This window comes from Colias eurytheme, chromosome 5 (assembly GCF_061535395.1).
Source record: "Colias eurytheme isolate Ceu_HAF_F1 chromosome 5, ilColEury1 Martin Lab GWU primary, whole genome shotgun sequence".
Classification (NCBI taxonomy): domain Eukaryota; kingdom Metazoa; phylum Arthropoda; class Insecta; order Lepidoptera; family Pieridae; genus Colias; species Colias eurytheme.
Genome location: NC_142984.1, coordinates 6,075,064 through 6,096,828, shown reverse-complemented (window position 1 = coordinate 6,096,828; position 21,765 = coordinate 6,075,064). Strand labels below are relative to the sequence as shown.

At 33.5% G+C, this 21,765-nt stretch overlaps 1 protein-coding gene across 3 annotated transcripts in view; it reads right to left on the bottom strand.

The window, feature by feature from the left end:
* Positions 1–21,765, bottom strand: part of scrib (scribble planar cell polarity protein) — an 81,202-nt gene that overhangs the window by 55,832 nt on the left and 3,605 nt on the right. For all 3 annotated transcript variants that reach the window (XM_090101968.1, XM_090101969.1, XM_090101970.1), the window contains exon 2: positions 21,324–21,441. In XM_090101968.1, coding sequence (XP_089958094.1) covers positions 21,324–21,441 — 118 coding nt within the window. The remainder of the gene's footprint in view (positions 1–21,323; positions 21,442–21,765) is intronic.

Genomic DNA, 21,765 nt, shown 5'->3' with positions numbered 1-21,765 from the left:
TGTAAGATAAAGAACATGAACGAAATAATTGCTTTTATTAGATATTTTAACAAATTAGGATGTGATGGATTTTTTTAATTTCATCTAACGCGTTCTCTGCATGAACTCTATGTGCACCACTCTCTTTAATTCTTCATAAAATGAATTGTACATTGTCGTATTATTCCACAATCATTTGGCACGGGCGTAACAATCACATTTTTTAAAAGCGCCCGTTTTAATGTCGTTAGGGAGGCTTTACAGAGTTGAAGAAAGATTACGGGACTATAACAATGGTTGTGTTTTCATTTTCCTGTTTACAACGCGATCGACCGCTATAATACAAATGAGATTCGTGTCGCACACCGTCATTACATAGTTTGAGCATTTAGTTGCATTGTTATTTGTTAGTGTGTTTTTCCAGATTAAAAATACATTCGTCGTCGTGTTTTAAGCGGTGGTTACGAACTGGGAGGTAAATTATAAATTGTGAAGCCTGTAAGCATAGTGCATGTTAATAAGTTATGAATATAATATTATTAACATTAATTAATCACATTTATACTTTGTGTCTCAACTCTCAATTATAACAATAGAGTTCCGAGCACCTTACGCGAGGAATACATATATCGGAAAATTATATTACATATATATTTTGTTCCTCTTATATTTATTTATTTGTATTATAAATATATTGTGTATTTTCCTTCCATATTCGAAAACTTCTCATTATTTAAAACAACTCAAACTTTATCTAAAAGGATTTCTAGCTTAAAAATGAAGTCACATTATTATGTGATGCATGTGTATGTATATGATGATGAATGTGTCAGTTTATGCATATGAACAACAAACATGCATGGCCCTTGCATGTATTACATCCTTTATACGGTTTAAAAACTAGTTGCAAATGTACTCATTTATTTAGTGGGTCAGCGACGACTGATGATTTCATAACATGAAAAGCATTCAAGGGCCATGTATGGAGACAATGCTTAACGTTTTGGACACAATAGTGACGTCATAAGCGTCATTGAACAACCTTTAGAACTTTTCGAGCATGAATAGAGCTTTAAATCCCTGCTGGTAATGAGATTACGAAATGGGTTGGAGTGCTTTGTTTCTGGATAATATCTATAGTCGACTATTGAATAACTATATTTTATGGAACGTACTAGCTCACAGTTGTTTACAAAATTCATAAAAACGTACGATTGAAATAAAAAATCCATTTTTTTTCATTTAGATAAAATAAGGACCCTGTTTCACTCAATCCTAAAAGTATTTATTATTTATCATACCTCATCTACAGGTATACCCATTACTGAGATTGCCATTTCGTAGATAGGTATTTAAATTTTAAATCAAGCTCTAAGGCTTTTTGACGAAAAAGAATCTAAAATGAAAATTGAAATGGTAAAATATAATGGAATATTTTACTGAAAACTCAATTCGAGTATCTCAATCTAAACGCGCTTAGAGATACTAAATTGGATCGTATTCGCCTAAGCTTTTAGCGGTCAGGATCTAATGGTCTGCAAGGGCCACCGAAGGTCGATACCGGTATTAATTAGCACACGGACACGTAAACAGTTCGGTGTAATTTACAATTGTTATAATAAATGTTTAAAGATGTTGAGCGAAACATTGTAGAATATTGGGCCAAGGTCGGTCTGGCCAGACTATTTACTAAACATTCATTTATATCCCGATGGTTATCTAATATTAAACAATACCATTGTTACCTTTACCTGTGGTAGAACACTAACACTTAATTAAAGATTAATGTACGTTATCGTTCCTTCATCTGACTCTGAGGCGGGTTTTAGTTTAAATGATAAGTCAAAATTGAAAAAAGCAAGCTTAAAGGAAAGCAATGTCATATCATTTAATTAAACGAAACAATGAAAGAAATGTTGTACAATTTAAATGCCAATCCTCCGTCAGACATATCAGCAACGTCACAAATAAAAAATCTGAAGCCTTGATAAAAATCATTTTCGTTGCCATAACAATCATTGGCTTCAATTGAATGAAGTGAAAGATAAAAATAAAACTATTAAACGAACGTGCCCCGCGTCACTTTGATACACATTAATGTTTTATTGCTCAAGTAAAGAAACCGTAAATATTTATCATCCGTCGATTCGCAGGCGTTAATCTTCTCGTTAAGATTTCGTCACTTTTTATTAAAGCAAATATAAAACAATCATACGTCAAATATATTTTATTAAACAATCCTATTTCCTATACTCTACCGGTTCTGCCGGTTCAATAGTAGAATTTGTGATCGAGTAACTTTGGTAATGGTGTCACGCTTCGATACGAATTGCATTAGGAAGTCACAATACTTTCACAGTAGATGTTGAATTAAAGAATGCTAGAATTGAAGCTCTAAATCCTTAACCCAATCTTCCACATCTATGATTCAATACCTGAGCAAAATGTCTAAACATGATAACCACAATAACCACTAATGATGTTCAATAGCACGAATTCGTAACTTTCATTTAATATTTTGAAATGAAAACGTACGAAAATGGTTGCAAAATTATATAAAATCAAACTAGAAGTAATGTAGGTATAGCAAACAAAAATACCGTAAATCCAGGTTATTTCTGCGCATTTACCGTTGCAAATACAAACAATTCATAACTGTAACTCGGCTATATATACGGCAGGTACATATAGAATAATATGCAGGTTAGTCAGGAAACTATGCATTGATAAGGCCAGTGCATATTGTAACGGATAAAGAATAATCGCAAACAAAGCTTTATTTATTTACTGTTCTCATAATTTATTACAGTCAAAATATTTAATATCTCATCATTCATGTATTAAATATTTATAAAAGCAATGTTTAATAGGATCATTTGTAATGTTTAGGCTCAACTTGTTTTCTAATTTCGCGATGGTAACGGTAGTGCGCTCTGGTTTCCGGTTTCGCAAACGAGCATTCCGTCTGCTGTGTTGTCAATTGTCATCACTCATTTTGTCAAGCTGCATTCCCGCCTCCCATGATATATGGATGCATTGCAAATTCCATACAACTTCCGTTACCGTGGTGTACTTGTACACTGTACGTTGATCGCAATGTACACTAACTAGGTCGAAGTTTAAACGCCCTCCGGCATTTCCTGACCATGTTAATTTCACGATTCACCGTACCGATAAAACTTCGCTTAGCGACTACCTATGTACTCGAAAAATATTTACGTAACGACTAACGCGTTATTAAAGATTAGTTCGATTATATGAAATGTTTATTTCACCTGGAGAATGTTTAGCATAGCTAGTTTATTTATGTAAGTCATTTTTAAACTGAACACGTAGAAATGTAAGCGTTTAACAAGTGTGGGCTATTTCAGGAAAGGTATGCCGGTTACTAAGAGTGTGTATTTAAGTGCATCACTATGTTTATGTGAAGGGTGAATGGCTATTCAGAGATGTAGGAAGCCTGCGGCAATGGCGCGCACCAACGTCTTTGAAGCGATCTAAAACGTTCATTGAAACTTCCGCTCTCTCTTTTTGAATATCAGGAAGCATACATTCTTTGCTCGTTTGAAATTCATTACGATCCCTTTTCTAAAGACATCGGTAATGAGCAAATTTTAATGACATCATAAAGTGTGATTAAGCGCATTCAAGCGAAAAGTGATTGGCGCAAATGTCTGACGGAGATGCGATGATGAAACCAATTGTAGCAAAGTAGGTCACTTTAATTTGAATATTACTTTATAATTAATCAAATCTTGAATTTATTGGACTTGCGGGACCTAGAAAAACTGAGACTGAAAAAGCAATTTCAAGCCATAGGTACCTACTACCTACTTTATTGACATACTATAGAAAACAACATCTTATTTAAGGTTTCTCGAAGTTATAGACATTACGTACGCATGAAACGTAAACAGACTTGATTATGTTCCAACCAATGTGTGCTACACATAACACATTACTATATACACACCTCAGTAAAGTATATAATGTACTGGGTATACCTAATTTATAAAGTTGCCTCACATAACCACGTCCCATAAAACCGGTCTGACGTGTTGCATATTTAAAACCTTTTACTAAGTTACGTTACATCATCAAGTTACGTTTAAAAAAAACAGAAATCTGAAAAGGCGTGTAAATATAAAATTTATTATTACTGAACATTAAAATAAATGCTTTATCAATAGCATTAATTTCAAAGGGCTCTTCATGACAGAAAAAAAAGTGCAAAAAGCAGGGATGCAGTTCAATGTAGTAACAGTTGCTTTGCGTTTCCTGTTTATAGTATTACAATTTACAAGGCAATAAGGACGCGGGATATTTGTTCGGTGATTGACAATCTCAGCGTGCAAGTCGGGGACGCAATATCCGCCACTAGCGCTGAACGACCGGGGTCTATGTGGGAAACCAGGAGGAAATTAATACCAAGTGAGGACCCCAATTTTTATACTTTGTGCATTTTGACTAATGTACTTAAAAAACAATTGATGTGTAGATAATTACGAATTTTTCCACATCTCTAAAAGATATGTCGGACGTTTGTTATTAAAAAGCATTTACATAGAGACGTTATTATTATTATTCACAAACGTATTTTATAAACAAAAATAAAAAACAAAAGCATAAAAATAATACGTCCACCGTAAATAAGGTACTTAAACCAAAATCCCACAATCTAGGTACGAACACAAACAGCCGTCTACGTTCACACACCAATGTTATTGCGATGCTTTGTTTACGATATCTACGAACAATGGCAGCTCGGCGAAAAGGGAAATAAAAGAAAATTAAAATAAAAGTTATTTAGTCTGGGTCGGGCGGTCGCGGCTGGCTTACTCCATTCCAACTGGAATCCCATTAGAGCGTTATTGAGTTGTGCGAAGTACAAAGCGTCGCAAGTGGACTGTGCCGATCCGCCGCCCACGATAATGGACGACGGTCGCGAACAGCAGGACACAATCAAACTATAGCATTCGCAAACTTTTAATACACATGAGCGATACAGTGCTTACGTAATGACGCAAACCGCGGCTATACGCCGATTACCACTCGCTATTCAACTTCATATAATTCAGCTTTATTATACCCGTGACAGGCTGAATGAGATTGTAATACCGTTTATTTCAAGATGCCTGAATACCTACATCTAAACTGATAGAGTTGCTGAGGAATATTTCTTATCATTAAACAACCCAAGAAAAAAATTATCACATATAAATAAAAAATTAAGACAAACTATACATAGGTACATGTACGCAACCGAGTACCCAATAAAATCCGCCTATTGAGGATGATGCAAAGGCTCTCGAATTCTCGAACTGTTCTTTTATAAGTAAACTTATGCAGGTCAGACGCTATTGTTCAAAAGTTCAGACATGGATACTGTTACATAAAGTGTTTCGAATAGAATAAGTGCGAAATTACGTAATATTTTAATGCTCTTTGTTGCAGAACTTAAAAATCAAACAATTCAATTTGAGCTATCTCAAACACATTTTCGAGGGCATATGCAAATGCATTATGTATGTTCTTTACCATTATAAGTTATTATATTCAATTTTCTCTTTGAGCTTCTGTGCGCAATATATTTTAGTACATTTTAGGGGAATATTAAGTCTCGCAAGTGTAGACATTAGCAAAGCCTTTATAGCTCATAAAACCGTACGAGCCATGCGTTGAGAAACATCAAACTGTCAGCTGCATTAAACAAACCTTTATTAATATAATATATGTTCAAGATTTTGCACTCACGAATACAAAAGTTCAGGCATCATGTACCGCATCCTAATTTAATGTATCTGTTACCTCTCAACAAGTTCCCCAACAACTTGTTATATATGTCGAAAGTTATAAGGATTGTTTTGAAGGGCATTAGATCAATAACACAAGGCAGATAAACTAAAATGTGCTAATATAATATGACACAATACTTACATATATATTTCGGTAAAGTCAATTTTAAGAATGAAATTATATATTTAAATATAATGTTGAATAAATTTTCACTTGAACGTTCATGCATGTACATATTTCTCATAAACGACTTTTAATTTATAGTCATATCCTTTCAACGTAAATTTACAACCTAAACATTTAACCATTCTTTTGAATAGTATTATTATACTAAACCGGTTCAAAACGTGATCTCACTGTCTGGCATATTACGTGATGGGACAGGATGATAAATTGCTGAAATGGCTAAATCTTACCAACAATATCACAGCAAATGCCATGGAAAACAATTTGACATTATTTTTAGGGCAATAGTTATGAAAAAATTTTATTGACTTGTCCCTACTATTTCGAAACCATATCAGAGTTGAAACAAATGTGATTGAAAGCAGTAACTTTTAGGCACAACGTCTGTGATCCATCATTATCACATTATTATTCAACATTACTTTACATATTGGTACATAGGTACACTACAATGTACCAAAATTTTTACGCGAGTGAATTTCGAGCCGAGCTTTCACATCAATACACCATAACAATGCAGGTGGAGTTGCTCTTCATTAATCCACGAAAGTATGTAATTTTCATTATTAACGAGAGTGTGGGAGAGATGTGCAGTGATATGGCCTATCGTGGCGTGGGAGTTGGGGACAATGCGGTTAGGTTCAATAGCCGAATAAGCCATAGAGGCATCGAACCGCACAAACGAGTTACATTCAAAGGAAACCACTTTTACACAAACGTACCGAGCGTATCGAATAGATTTTACTCTTATTTAACTAATACAATGGCGGTTAATTCTTATTTGTTTCTCACGGGCTGAATGAAGCGTTATGTAAAGCTATAGACTACACTAACACATATCAACCTCGTACCTGTGCTCGTACCTATACACACCTAGATTTAGCAAAACGCGATGAACTCAAGTTGCTCTTTGCATGTTGCGTCTTTTTGAATACCTACTTAGTTTTTCTATAAGAACGAAAAGTTCAATAAACTTGTTTTTCATAAACCTACACGTGTATCAACAAAAATCATTATCATTCTATTAACATTTAACAAGAAAAAAAGATATGTAAATAGGTATTGTTAACTTAAACCGTTTGTTTTCTTATATAACGTAGGTACATATTTAATTGACAACTAACACGCGAATCAGATGAATGAATCTTTAAATTTATATAGGTATAGTGAGCATGCTTTATATCTGCGTGATATCTGCCTTACTTAGCTTACTTATGCAAGCAACAATGAAAGGCTTAATTAAAAATAAGAGCTATCTTGATATTTCAATGGTTCTAATCTACAAATAATTAACGTAATGTGCAATAGAATTTAACTCGTTATTCGTTATCAGTTATGCAACCTATTCAGGTCGATAGATACGTTATCAAGCCATGCTTATCTATTCTGAAGGAATCCAGGAAGGGATTAAAATTTAAAACCAACATTATGAAAATCACAGCGTTCTAGGAAGAATCTTTAAATTTTTTACATGTCTTTTAACCTTATCGGATAGAAATAAGTGAACATAGTTATGTTAAGTAGTTATTTATAGATATACTTAAATAAATTAAAAAAAGAGAACATGCAAGGTAAACGCATATTACCGCAGTTATAAGATCATTGTGAGTTGTATAAACCTAAGAAAATACTTTTCAAGGTCCTATTTTAATCTTGTACGCATTTTAATATACATATTACAGAGTATTAAAAAGTAGGTACGTACATACAGAATGTTAAATAATATGTGATTCCAGCACTGATTACAAATATCATTGAAAAACAATAAGTCACTTCAAATATATTTAATATATTAGAGGAAAATATGTACAACAAATAATAACTACATACTCCCGTACAACTACGTAGGGATAAATAATAAATATTCATACATGCTATGTACAATGTACATCGCAGGAATAATTGAATGGGACCAGTATCATCCACAAATTCGTTTTAAATTGGAAATGGAAATTTCAATACCAGATTAACTCCCAAGTTTGATTCGGTTGTATATTTAATTATATTAATGACGAAATTATATTTAATGTATTATGAATTTGTTGAGGGAATATTATAAATATACAAGGTAAATACTGCATATTCGTTACCTGCCGGTAATTATAAATATTTTAACAAATACGTATTTAAGTAATAATATATATTTATCTCTTTCAATTTAATTACTTTTGTGACGTTAAATAAAACGATACGAGCCGTGAAATTGAGATAGATTAAAAAAAATATTTAATTTCCAACTTTCCCTTGCTACATTGCATCGTCCATAAACCCATAAGATACTGCCAAAACTAGACATACAACCCCTTTAAAACTGTATAGATATAGGATTCAGACAAATTATGAAATAACTACATTCTATTCTATTATTACTTTAAAACGGAAGCGATGTCCATATAACACGGGTCGCCGGTATTGGAGCACCACACCGTGAACTTGGTGTTTCCGATGAAAATTACACATAATATCACATTCACCTCTATGGCTTCCATGCAACTTGCTCAGGTAACATACCTTTGTATGCGTTAACGATTAGAATTTGTTAGAGGTTATTCATTTGTAATCACAAGGCGACAATATTTAATGTAGGTAAAAGTAGTTCAAATTTGTATACACTCATCATACATGTTTATCTGTAATCTGGAAAGGGGTGATCAAATAACTTGAATTATAAGATACATACCAAAACATATACATTCTAAAAATTTCATTTCCATTTTAAAAAGATATACTTATGTATTTTAAATTAAGTATGTGTGGACACAGTGGACATAAGGTAAAATTTCCCATTTTAAAACTTTTGGCCCTTTCTATAAGTAAGTAACTAGTCACTCTACGGTCAAAATAAAAATAAAAAACTCGTTATCAGCAATAACTTCTATAAAAATTAAAAAGATTTACACAAAAGAGGAATTGTACTACGCTCGATTTAATCACCGTCCAACCCTAAGGTCCAACCATTTGAAACGCGAGCGGTTTAGATTTATTCGCGAACTCTGAACTGAAAATACTGCTTTTAAACCTTAAACTAAACGAAACTTTACTAACATAATATAGAATGTACATCATCACGATAAAAATTTGCAATTGAAAAGGTTTGTTGTTGTCTAATAATCAAAATATACCTACATACCTATATGCTTTTTATTACATTTCATAATAATAGGTTGGTTTATAATATGCATAATGATGCTCAAGACAACCGACCAGATGCACTAAGGACAAAAACTCAAATAAGAGCCGGTAAGATGAGTAATTTCAAAGTCAGTGCCGACTGCCGTTCCATGTCAATCTTGTGATATTACATCTTAGAATTAATTTTCTTATAACTTAGACCGCAGTAAGACCTCGCCGCGGGCATTATAACGGTATACTTGCAACGTACATCGCAGTAAATACGTTCTTAAATGTGTATTTTTATAACAAGAATTGTGACTTTATTGTAAATATGTAATAACCGGCGGAAACAGTAGGTATCATTGTACGAGTATATTTTATAAATATGAACAAACAAAATTTCTTGGTATAAGTAAACTAGTAAGGTACTGATTTCTTCACTTTGCTATACTACAAGGCGGGATCGGGGGACGACCGCGGAATCTACCGTAGTAAAAGTACGTATAAAAATTATTAAAAAGATATTTGGAATTTGGATATGGAATCAAAATTTAAAACAACTACCCTGTGTTTCAATTTGATAAACACACTGTAAAAACACTACGATAATTGATGTTATATTGACTTAGCGTTGTGGTTTAAAGTCCAAAAATCGACCTCAGTTCATGATTTTTTTCCAAAAAACCTGATTGTAAAATAAACAAATTAAAACCATGCCCTTTATCATATTCGAAACTTTAATATAAATTTTTTTTAGATATGTACATTAAGAATCTAAGAAGAAAAACGGTTATATAACTAGAGTTAATTTTCGGTATTAAAAGGGAATTCTACGATTCAGGCCTTAAAGAGTCCATATTGAAATTAAAGTTCTATCGACAGGTTCAATTGAATACATTTGTATTCTTACGTATACTCGAATTTTGTTTATTAATTCCACACTATCATTAACATATGTATGCAAAGGTCAAAAAAGACAACAATCCATTCAGAATCTGAAGTCTGTGCATAGTAGGTATAATGTGTGCATAGTAGGTATAATGTGTGATCAAGCGTTCATAATTACGTAAATGGTAATGATATACTAGAGGGTTGTGTTTACATATTTGACTACATGCTTTCATGTGTTTTGACCAAAATGTAGGCGTAAATAACGCTATTTATTGATATAACGAAAATAAAAAATAAGCGAATTAAAGACTAGATATATAACTAGAAAATTTACAAAACATTATAATAACTATAAAGGGGACTGACATAATATAATATGAATATAAATTGTGAGGGTATGTCACGTCATAATATTATAATGTACGCATGAAAATAAATGCCTCAGGACAACGTCATATAAAGCATACCGCGGCTTTTATAAATACACACATTCGTAGAATTCATCCGTTACAATTCATAATTTATAAAGAAATAATAAATAAAGTGGTTATATAGGTACTTATAACTTGCTGAAAATTACGACTTTTATATAAAATTATATCTAATATTTTATAAATTCAAAACATTACGCAATAAGGATGTTTAGAAACGTTTAATTAAATCTAATTACAAATCTCAGACGAAATAATTACTTGTTTCTAACGAATTTTAAATGCCATGAAGTTTGTTTTCACGGGATACGGTTCCTCTTCAAATAAGCCTTGAGCAATTAATTATGGACTAACCTTTGAAAGAAAACTTGATGCCAAAGTCCGATATTGAACATTTATGAGTTACTGAAATGTTCAAACATTTAATCATCTATAATTTAGATATTTTGAATTATTCATCACGCTTTCACTTTAAAGTAAGTAGTTCAATGTTATGTTCTAACATCAATACTCGTATAATAAAGAATAGAGCAATGTTCTTGACACACCTATGTCTTCAATCTAAATTGTACACATAATATTATTCACAATGTATGTCAACAGATGGGATTGTTAATGAACTAACCGATATTTGATACTATATTTGCACACGAACGTTGTGTAATATTATAAGTATCTATATCTATATATTGTTTGGCCATTTAATACTGCTCCATTTTTCGAAAATTATGAGAAAATCTAGAACAAGTGGTTTCTACATAGAAAATGCTTCACCCAGCTTGAAAATTTAAATTTCTAGGCAAACATAACTTGAACTATATTTTTACAAAATCTTGTTGCATTTATTTTGCTCTATCCTTCGGCTCTTCTTTATATACTTACCTATATTCTAAAGTTATAAAATTAATATCGAATCTTTGGTATTTTAATATGTTATTCTAAAGTTGTAATATCAGTTTCCAAATATTATTTTTCAAAGCCGTTACTAACTTTATCAAAAACTGCCAGTTACAATCCAAAATCAATAGTGAGTGATTTGTTATGCATCAGAAATCACATCGCCATGGAAATATTTAAGCAGGTACAAAATTTTGATCGCTTTTATCATGTAATTCAACTTAACACGGTCAGTTCTCAAATCTAAAGGGCCTGTGGCATAACGCGCCACACCTGCTCTAATTCAAATTAGCTACATTCGTGAATGAATAATATAATATTATGTACTAGCGACCCGCCCCGGCTTCGCACGGGTGCAATGCTGATACTAAATACACTACAGAAAAATTGTGAACGTTGTATAGGTATAAAAATATAGCGGCCCGCTCCGGCCTCCGGCATCGCACGGGTATAAAATACATAGCCGGGCGGCCGCAAACCGTCGCCGTAGAAGAGAAATTAGATAACTAACAAAACTGTTTTTACGAGAAAAAGCCGATTTAGTGTATTTTTTTCACAAAAACCGAAATAAATATTTTACTGTTAACATTTTTACTGTAGGTTTTTTTATATGTTATTAAAGGGTTAGTTATGCATGTTTTTAGTTTATTGTAAACCCGATATCATGTTACCTTAATATTTAAGAAATAATTTAAAAGTTATCTAATTTTGCTCCAACGAGATTTCGGAACTTACATGTAGTTATCTACTTTATTAAGTTAGTTGTTCAGTTTTGTCCGTGTGAGTTAAAGACAATCAGATTTAAATCGAAATGATAATTAACATTGTTCAATTATTCTTCTGCAAATAAAATATATGAAGAACATTTGTCTAATTTTTTCGGATAATCTAAAGTTTTGAAAATTGAATAAATCTTTGTATATGAATGACTGATAATTACTAAAAAAATACATTCAATAAAAAATAAAAAAAAAAACATTTGAAAGTGTGAATTCATCGTGAAGAAGATCGTGCAGTACCGCATCGTACTCTCCAAAGTGTATCCGATAGAAGACCGATAAGCTGGCCACTCTGCGGCGATGACCGAGGCTCTGGAGTTTTTTGCCACTAGGTCATCGTCGTTTATGAGCCTCTTGGCACGCCTCTCTATCGCCTAAGCGCCTCCAGCTGGTACTTGGCGGAACCGTCCCAGAGGTGAGAGCAGTATTCCATGCACGATCGGACTTGTGCTTGATAAAGGTTGAACAACTGTCCCGGGCTGAAATACTGTCTCACCTTCGCCAGAGTTCCAAGCTTTTTTGAGGCTACTTGGGCTTTTGATTCTATGAAGGAACCAAAGTTCAGAGTAGGCGTTAAGGTGATACCAAGAAGCTCGAGGTGGCTAGTTATCGGACACACCTTGGAAATTCGGACTCAGGTGGAATGGACTCCGTTTAGCGGAGAATAGACACGCCTGGGTCTTAGACGCATTGAACTTGACCAGATTGGCATCGCCCCAGTCGGAGACCGCCTGTAAGGACAAGTTCATGCGATCAACCATCGCCTCCCGTAGAGACTGAGTTTGTGCCGTACTGACTCGCGCGTTGGATACATATCTCTCCACAATAGTGCTATCGTTTGCGTACCCATAGATACCGGGTTTCAGCAGATCGTTGATGTGTAGCAGGAAGAGTGTTGCGGAAAGAACTGATCCCTGAGGTACTCCGGCATTTATAGCCATTTGGTCGGACCAGCAGCCGTCGACGGCCGACGACCGGGTAGAAGCGAAGCGACCGGTCTCTTAAAAAATCTGAGATCCAGCCGCAGAGACCAGCAGACAGACCGTAGGATGGAAGCTTGCCAATAAGACTATCATGCCAAACCCTATCAAAGGCCTTCGAGATATCAAGGGAGACAGCAAGTGCTTCACCATGATTCTCGATGGCCTCACTCCAGATGTAGGTGGCGTACGCTAGAAGATCCCCAGGTCCGCGGTCCACGGTTTCGGCGGAACCCGTATTGTCGGTCACTGAGGAGGTCGTTCGCTTCTAGGTGTGCCAGGAGCCGGCTGTTCAGTACACGTTCCACAGTATGGACGTGTATGGACGTGACTGAAATTGCCCTGTAGTTGGAAGGATCGGCACGACTGCATTTTTTGGGCACAGGCCTCACGTTGGCAAGTTTCCATGATTTCGGTACTATTCCAACGAAAGGCGAAAGAGGCGTGTCAAAACATGAGCAAGTTCAAGCGCACAGGTTTTAAGAACTATGGCTGGAATTCCATCAGGTATAATCGTAAAGTGTGCGCAGGCGATTATTCCATAACTAGGTATTACAGATATCAAAAAACTTTATACTGACATTGAAAGTACTATACCTAATGAGTAAAATGACAAAAATAACTTTTTAAAAATAAAACGAGAATTATCCAAAAATGTTACATGAAACGCTCCTATGGGATAATGATCCCTAGCTTGGTCGTTATCTCCAACTTCTCGATTTTCTCTTGCATCTTCGCTGTCTTTAGCATCTTCATTTTTTTAGATTCTTCATTTTCTCTGCCTTCTTTATTTGCTCTACCTTGTTCGTTTTCTTTCGATTCACCATGCTCCCTTAGTTCCTGAAAGTCTGTTTCACAATCTGTGGTTTCAGCGATCGTACGATCGTAAAAAATAGTGTTTTTTTTTAAATAATGTACATTGTTCGTTTTTGCCACATCTTTCTTTTTGCATTCTCAGAATTTGCGGCGAGGCGAAAATGATTAACGCTCATTATGCATTTTATTTAACACCTTATGGGTTTATCTTGAAAGTTAATCATTTATTAGTCAGTTATTCAATTTTTCTTCTCAATTTATACTTCCATTATTGAATGTTCATTTTTGTTACAGAACCCTACTTTTTTTTATATCTTACGAACAAAACGAGATTTCAAAGCGAGGGTAAGGTCAAAAGATGCGGCCAACTTTAAACTTTAATATAATGCAAAAAAGTAGATTTTGGAAAAAATGCTAGTTGTTCGATTTCTCTTCTACGGCGACGAAACGCTACGTCCTGCAATTTTTAAATCTGTAATATCTTCGAAAATATTCACTTAAATCATACGGTGTAAAGGGCCATATAGATCTATATTAAATGAACAATGTATCCATGGTATTTAATTGGTTAAGGATTAATGCTGTATTGGTTAAAATCGCTTCGAAAATTAGCCATTATTTGTCGTAAAAAGTAAATGACAAAAAAAAGTTATTGTGGGTTATCCATAAGAGATAGACATATACCATCGCGGACTTTTCTGTAGACCTTTTCAATGTGTATAATACTTAGTACATTATTTTGATAAAACTCGTAGGGTTCAGCCTGCGTTTGCAATGTAAGCGGAATAAATGTAATTTTTTACGACATCACATTAGAAACCTCAAAAATAACAGTACTTCTCCACTACTTAATGGATCTTATTATACATATAAACCTTCCTCTTGAATCACTCTATCTATTAAAAAAAACCGCATCAAAATCCGTTGCGTAGTTTCAAAGATTTAAGCGTACAAAGGGACATAGGGACATAGGGACATAGGGACAGGGAAAGCGACTTTGTTTTATACTATGTAGTGATATGTATTAGTAGGTATTACCTACCACATTTTGCAAAGTAGCTATCGCAACATGTCCACAATGTATTTAAACAAATTGAGACGTAAATAATACTTGCGTGTAAAATATTTAACAAAATCTAAAAAAAGGCTTTAAAATTTATTGATTGAAGAACATTTAAATTTAAAGCCAATAAAATAATATCTACTTTATTGATTACACTAGCTGTTGCCCGCGACTTCGTCCGCGATAAGGTCGTTTTTCGTCATTCGTCGTTTAAAAAAAATACGTGACACTTTATTTTTGAATGTTCTTAATTATTGTCTCTTATAAAATTTAACTACTTACATTAAAATTGAACACTCTGATAAGAAAATCTTAAAATCTGAAGAAAACATGAATGAATGTGATTTAAATTCTACATTACTTAGTATCAAAATATAATAATCTAAATTAAATGTAGATTAACAGTTTGAGCACACCATTATAGAATATGTACTTAAGTATTAAATTACGTTAGTCAACATAGTAACTTTACTAAAAACACGATGACTTTCTTTCGCGCTCGGTACCACAAACTAAGCATGTTTGTGGTAAGTGGCCCGCGTGACGCGTCACTTGACCCCCTGCGAGTTCCCCTCCGTTGCTATGCGAAAATACATTCGTTGCTCTATTTTAGGAAAAATTTGTAATACTGTGGCCTGGGCGTTATAACACGTCCAGGGAGTTCCTGAGTGCCGATATCACCATCTTGAGGAAAAGCTTCTAATGTCGATTTAAAACTGCATACATACGAATTAACCTGTTCTAAAATTGTGAAATGAGTTCAGTTTTAAATTTGAGAAATATTGATTTCTTGTATTCCACTATTCGTTGTAGTCGAATACAAAATATACCTATTTAAACAAACTTAGGTTGGCCTACAGGCAAAAGGGATCCTATCAAATGGTAAAATTGACCTTGTATCTTAAAAGTAAGCATGAACGGACCTTCTGATAATTATTGAGCACCAAAGGATCATTTGAAACGCGCAACTATAAGAGCGAATATTGTCTAATAACAGTTTACATTGCACAGTATGTTCCTCTAAAAGTAGTGATTTCAAAGGTTCCGGTGTATCTTCAAATGAAAGCCGACTCCTTACTACACTTTAAAGCATTACAAAAAGAACATACTACGCCTTTACAGAAGATGATCTGTAATCAATTGTGAGGTTATAAGCAAACCCACTTTTATATTTGTCAGACCACACCACCGAATTCGTAGATTGTTTACCTCAAGTCATTAAGACTATGACGAAATCTGTCTGCAGTAAGACGGGCCTCTCGCTATTCGTCCGTTTCCAGAGACCGAATAGTTTCAATTCTTAATCTTTCATTAAACAAACTTATTAATCGTTCTTGTCTCATATAATTGTAATATTCGCGTCCCTACTCTAGTCATTGCTTATACTCATGTTCATCTTCAAGAGATCGAATAATATTATGATGCACCCTATTATTTGTCAAACGGTCTTCATATTGAGTAAAGTTTCAGATTCTCGAGATAAAATATGACTGTCGTGATCAGTAGTGAGACGTAATTCCCTCTCAGTGAGGGTTTCGGTCTCACGGGATAGTACAATATGCCGTTTGCGATCAGCTGTGAGACGTCATACCCTCTCAGTGAAGGTTTCGGTCTCACGGGATAGTAGGGGAGATCGGGTTTGGTTGTCTCACGGGTTGGTTGTCACAGCGGTCTTAACACAAAACTGAACTATCGAATAAGTCTGTTGAACAGCGTGGCAAGAGCGATACAGTGACAACGCTGTCCCCACTTCGCGTCAGACCGCCCCGATCTGCCGTGAGGGCATCACACGTGTTTATTGTTTTCGCACAGATTTTTTATGATATGAGGACCGAATAATATGTTCCTCATAACATCACTTTTTGTGAACGAAACGACAGCGCGGTTTAATTTAATGCCAACACCATTAGAAAAAAGGATTATTATTAATTGTGAAAAAATATCATGATTTAAGCGCGTCACACACGGTGAAGATACTATAATATTTTATCTTAAGATACTGTTATATTTTATTACCCACAAAATTTCGCGTCATTTGTAAAAGGATGGCGGTTCTACAGGGGTCTTAGTATGCAATGACAAAAAGAAAAATGATGGTCCGAACGCTGATACCGGATGCGTTAAGATACTGTGATATAAAATATAACAGTATCTTAAGATAAAATATTATAGTATCTTCACCGTGTGTGACGCGCTTTACACTATTAACACTCTTTTAACATAAAATATAAGTCTGTGAGTGTGTAAAAATAAATCCAGCTAATTACACATCAAACTTATGTTTATAATTAGGTATACGACATGAAAATATATTAATTACCAAGCAATAATAATACAGATAAGCAGTGGTGGCTCAGTGGTGAGACCTCGGACTTCGAATCGATAAGTCCGGGGTTCGCGACCAGGCGAGCGCGCAGGAAATAAATTGATTTTTCAATTTATCTGCGCATGTTGTAACATCACCACTGCTCGAACGGTGAAGGAAAACATCGTGAGGAAACCGACATGTCGAAGAATTAAAACAGTTCGATGACATGTGTCATCCGCCAACACGCACTTGGCCAGCGTGGTGGATTATGGCCTGTACCCTCATAGGAGGCCCGTGTCCCAGCAGTGGGAACGTATATGGGCTGATGATGATGAATAATACAGATAAATACTGAACATAAGTAGGTATAATAGATATTAAGTAGTATTAGTTAAAATATACTTTGACTGTTAGTCAAAGTTTATTTTTACTAACAACATGTAAATGAAGAAGAAATAATAATTACCAACGAACTAACCTTTTCTATAATACTTAACACGGCACATTTTTCAAATTATCTTGCTCAACCCTGCTCAAAAATTTGAGGGTTTTGTTGGAACTTTAATATGTCAAAACTATGATATATCTAAAATAAGATACAACTTGCTTGCGGAAATGCTCATTACAATTGTGAATCTAAAGAATAACTAACAACATACTATTCAATTTTATTGAGCTGATGAATATCTTTTGCCTGGAAGAAATCACCGTCGCCTAATAAATATACTGTGTTTTCTTATAAAACCGTTACATAATTTATTTTATTTACTTAAATAATGAAAATGATATTATATTTATAAAATATAAAACATATTATGTAAAATGATTAAAAATAAATAAATGAAGCAACTACGATTCAAAGAAAACATGTTTTTCAGTGTTAAAATGCTCTTAGCAATCCTGGATGATGAACTGTATCATGTACTCTGATCCCAGTACGGTCGGTACCTCGATAGCCATAACGATAAATATTATAATCAGATAACCGCAAAGTCAAAATAAAAACATTACTTGTACAGTTGTTTGTGCAAAATTTACGTTTCATTTGGAATAACATTTTTTTCGGTACTAAAACGTAGTCGTTTGATATGTGGTTGGCTGCCCCTCCTCTCCTTCCTGAAAAATATCCTCCAAAATTTCCCGAGATACTTCCAATGATTGAACCATTGGACGTTGGACATTAACTTCAATCAAAAATTGACGAAGCGGATGATTACTAATTTCCACTTAATCCTCGCTACTATCTTTACCATCAAATCATCAATTTTCAAGTGGTGTTGTAAAAATATCAGCAGAAATCGTCTTCCAAAGGCGATATAATTTTATGAGCATTGAATCAGTAAATAACAAAATCAAAAGTTAACTGTAAATCTATAAAAAAAGCTACTTACAAATAAAATTTTATCAAAAACTACTGTTCCCAATGCACCTCAAAATAATAAAAGAATTCATCATTTTATTATTTCATTCTAAAAGTGTAATAATACCTACCAACAAAAAACATGAATTGCTATCATTATAAAAAATAAATACCTATAAGTAACAACTTACTTTTTGTGGGAACGCATGATTGTGAAAATTCACAAAACACGAAGATAGCATTTGATATTTTTGGTTTTATGGCATTCAATTGCTTTATAAATATCACTACATAGTATAAAAAAAGTCGCTTTCTCTGTCCCTATGTCCTATGTATGCTTAAATGTTTAAAACTTCGCAACGGATTTTGATGCGGTTTTTTTAATAGATAGACTGATTCAAGAGGAAGGTTTTAGTATATAATTTATTAGGTTTTAGACAAAGCGGACGAACCCGCGGGCGGTAAGCTAGTAAATTTATAAAATACGAAGATTTTTAAAATTGTAACTAATGAACGCAATCAATATTAGATTAACTGTAGATAATGGTGTCTAGTTTTACTTAAAATAATAAACATCTACCCTCACTTTAAAAAATGTAGTATATTTATTATTTACACGAAATATACCTTATAGGGAAGGGAAGATATGGGCTAAAGAGTTAAATAAATAACATAATTATATTTAAATTATTAATTTCCAACTGTGTATTCGGTAGTGTTAACATCTAAATTGATTTGATTTTTACGAAATCTCATAGATGGCACTGTTACAAAATTAACATTATACAACTTACATTCTTTAAACTATGTTTCTCTTCCCAAGTTACTTAAATGGCATAATTTTTATAGTGTCCATCTAGATATTGTCAAACTAATAAAAAACAAAAAAAATAAATATTGATTATTTATTTCCAATAGTTAACGTGTGTTTGATTTTTCTAACACTTCATAGATGGCGCTGTTTCAAATTTGTCTTTATACTGCTAAGATTCATTTAACTGTTTCTCTGCCCAAATTACGTAAATGACATAGTTTTTATTTTGTAAAGCTAGATAATAGCATGGCTTACTCGAAACCAACATTTAAACATGAGTCTTTAGATTGTACGCTGTCGTAGTACACGGAATATGTAAGAAAAATAAAGGCTCACAGCTCCTCCCCCGAAGGTGATATCATGATAATATGTTTAAACTATCCTCACCCGACCTCTTAGGAATATTCATGCAAAATTTGAAGTAAATCTATGCAGTACTTTTCGAGATTAGCTCGGTCAAACATACAGACAAACAGACAAACAGACAAACAGACAAACAGACAAAAATTCTAAAAACTATATTTTTGGCTTCTATATCGATTATAGATCATGGATTATGTATTCTTTTAAAAAAATATTCAATGTACAGTTTTGACTTTCCTACGATTTTATTATATGTATATAGATAATATAACGATGGTATGGAAAAGTTTTGTAGCCTGCACGGCTGCACCCTTCGTTTTAGAACGTGAGTATCAGGTAAACATGCTATCGTAAACAACGCTCGTTCCGTTCTAGGTGAGATATTAAAACTAGTCAGATTTGCTTTATCCTGAAGTATGCAGTTTATTTAACTACGAAATGAAATATTACTTATTCTTCACTATTATTCTTGAACTAATTAGTTTAATGCCTGGAGTAAAAACTTTTCTTTCAAATCAAAATAACCATGCTAGTCTCATGAATAGTCATAGATTTTTTTTTAATTAATAAGCGTATCTTTTATTGTATAAGTAGGTAAGTAATTGAATTTGATGAAAATAATTTTAGTGCCATTTTTAATACTTTTCGCACCTGGTCCGTACGCGCAGTTATGTAAGTGGGTGATGATGGTTACGCATACAAATAAAGTTAATAATAAAACTTTAAAAGGTGCGATGCCTTTTCTGTAACGGTATTTGCACAAATATTTAGACATCCGGTTTATGAAATTTTGTTAGAGTACTAAACAATTAAACATACAAATGCTGTGCTAACTCAAAAATACGTCCTGAGCTAGAATTTTCAGTTAGCATGTTTCATTTTAAAACAAACACTCAATTTATATTCATATACATAATAAGGAGAAACCCTCCATATCATAAAGGTAAAAGTTAGGTCCTATAGCTACATGTATTTTTATATTAAGTAGGTATATACATAACTAGCCGCTCCGCGCGGTTTCACCCCCGTGGCTCCTCTCCTGTTGGTCGTAGCGTGATATATAGTGGTATATATATAGCCTATAGCCTTCTTCGATAAATGAGCTATCTAACACCGAAAGAATTTTTCAAATCGGACCAGTAGTTCCCGAGATTAGCGCGTTCAAACAAACAAACAAACAAACTCTTCAGCTTTATAATATTAGTATATAGACATAATGCATTATTAAAATATTTAGTAGCAATTGGCGTCATTTTACGAATTAAATATTTAACGTAGATATCTACGTAAACATCTTCATTATATTATGTATATTTTTTTTCTGTTAAACGAATTCCTGAACGGATAGACCGATTATTAATTTTAAAAGTTTTTTTTTATACGTCTTCAGGTCGCCTGCACTTGCGAATTGCGATTCGAACGCGAGAAAAGCCACAGGTAAAACTTTCTATGTATATTAATATATTATATATATAGTATTTTTTTTTTATTTAGTGTAATATCAACTTCATAGTGTGTACTGTGTACACATTACAAAACCACTTACCATTTCGGGATACATCTAGCTCCACTAAGTTTTCAAAGTTCTGTATGTCTGCTGGTAGTTTGTGAATTTCATTATCGCTAAGTCCTAATCGTCGTAACCGATGTAATCTAAAGAAATTCTGTAACAAGAGAAACATATTTTAGCTAACTTATAAAAAAATTATTGAAGATGATTTCTGTGGTAAACAACCTTTAATATTGTATGCAAGGATGTATAAGCCATCTCTAATAACTTAGTGTTCAGTGATGTGTGACTTGTAAACTGCATGTACATATTTACGAAAATAATAGGTACTGAATTTTGTATATTATCAGCTGTCTTGTTTCTTTAGTGACTGGATATTTATGGCTAATTGTATGGTATGTTCCATTTCATTTAATTTTTATTATAATTTGTATGATATTCTGGTCTTTAAAGTTTTGTTAGGATTTGTTTAACAATT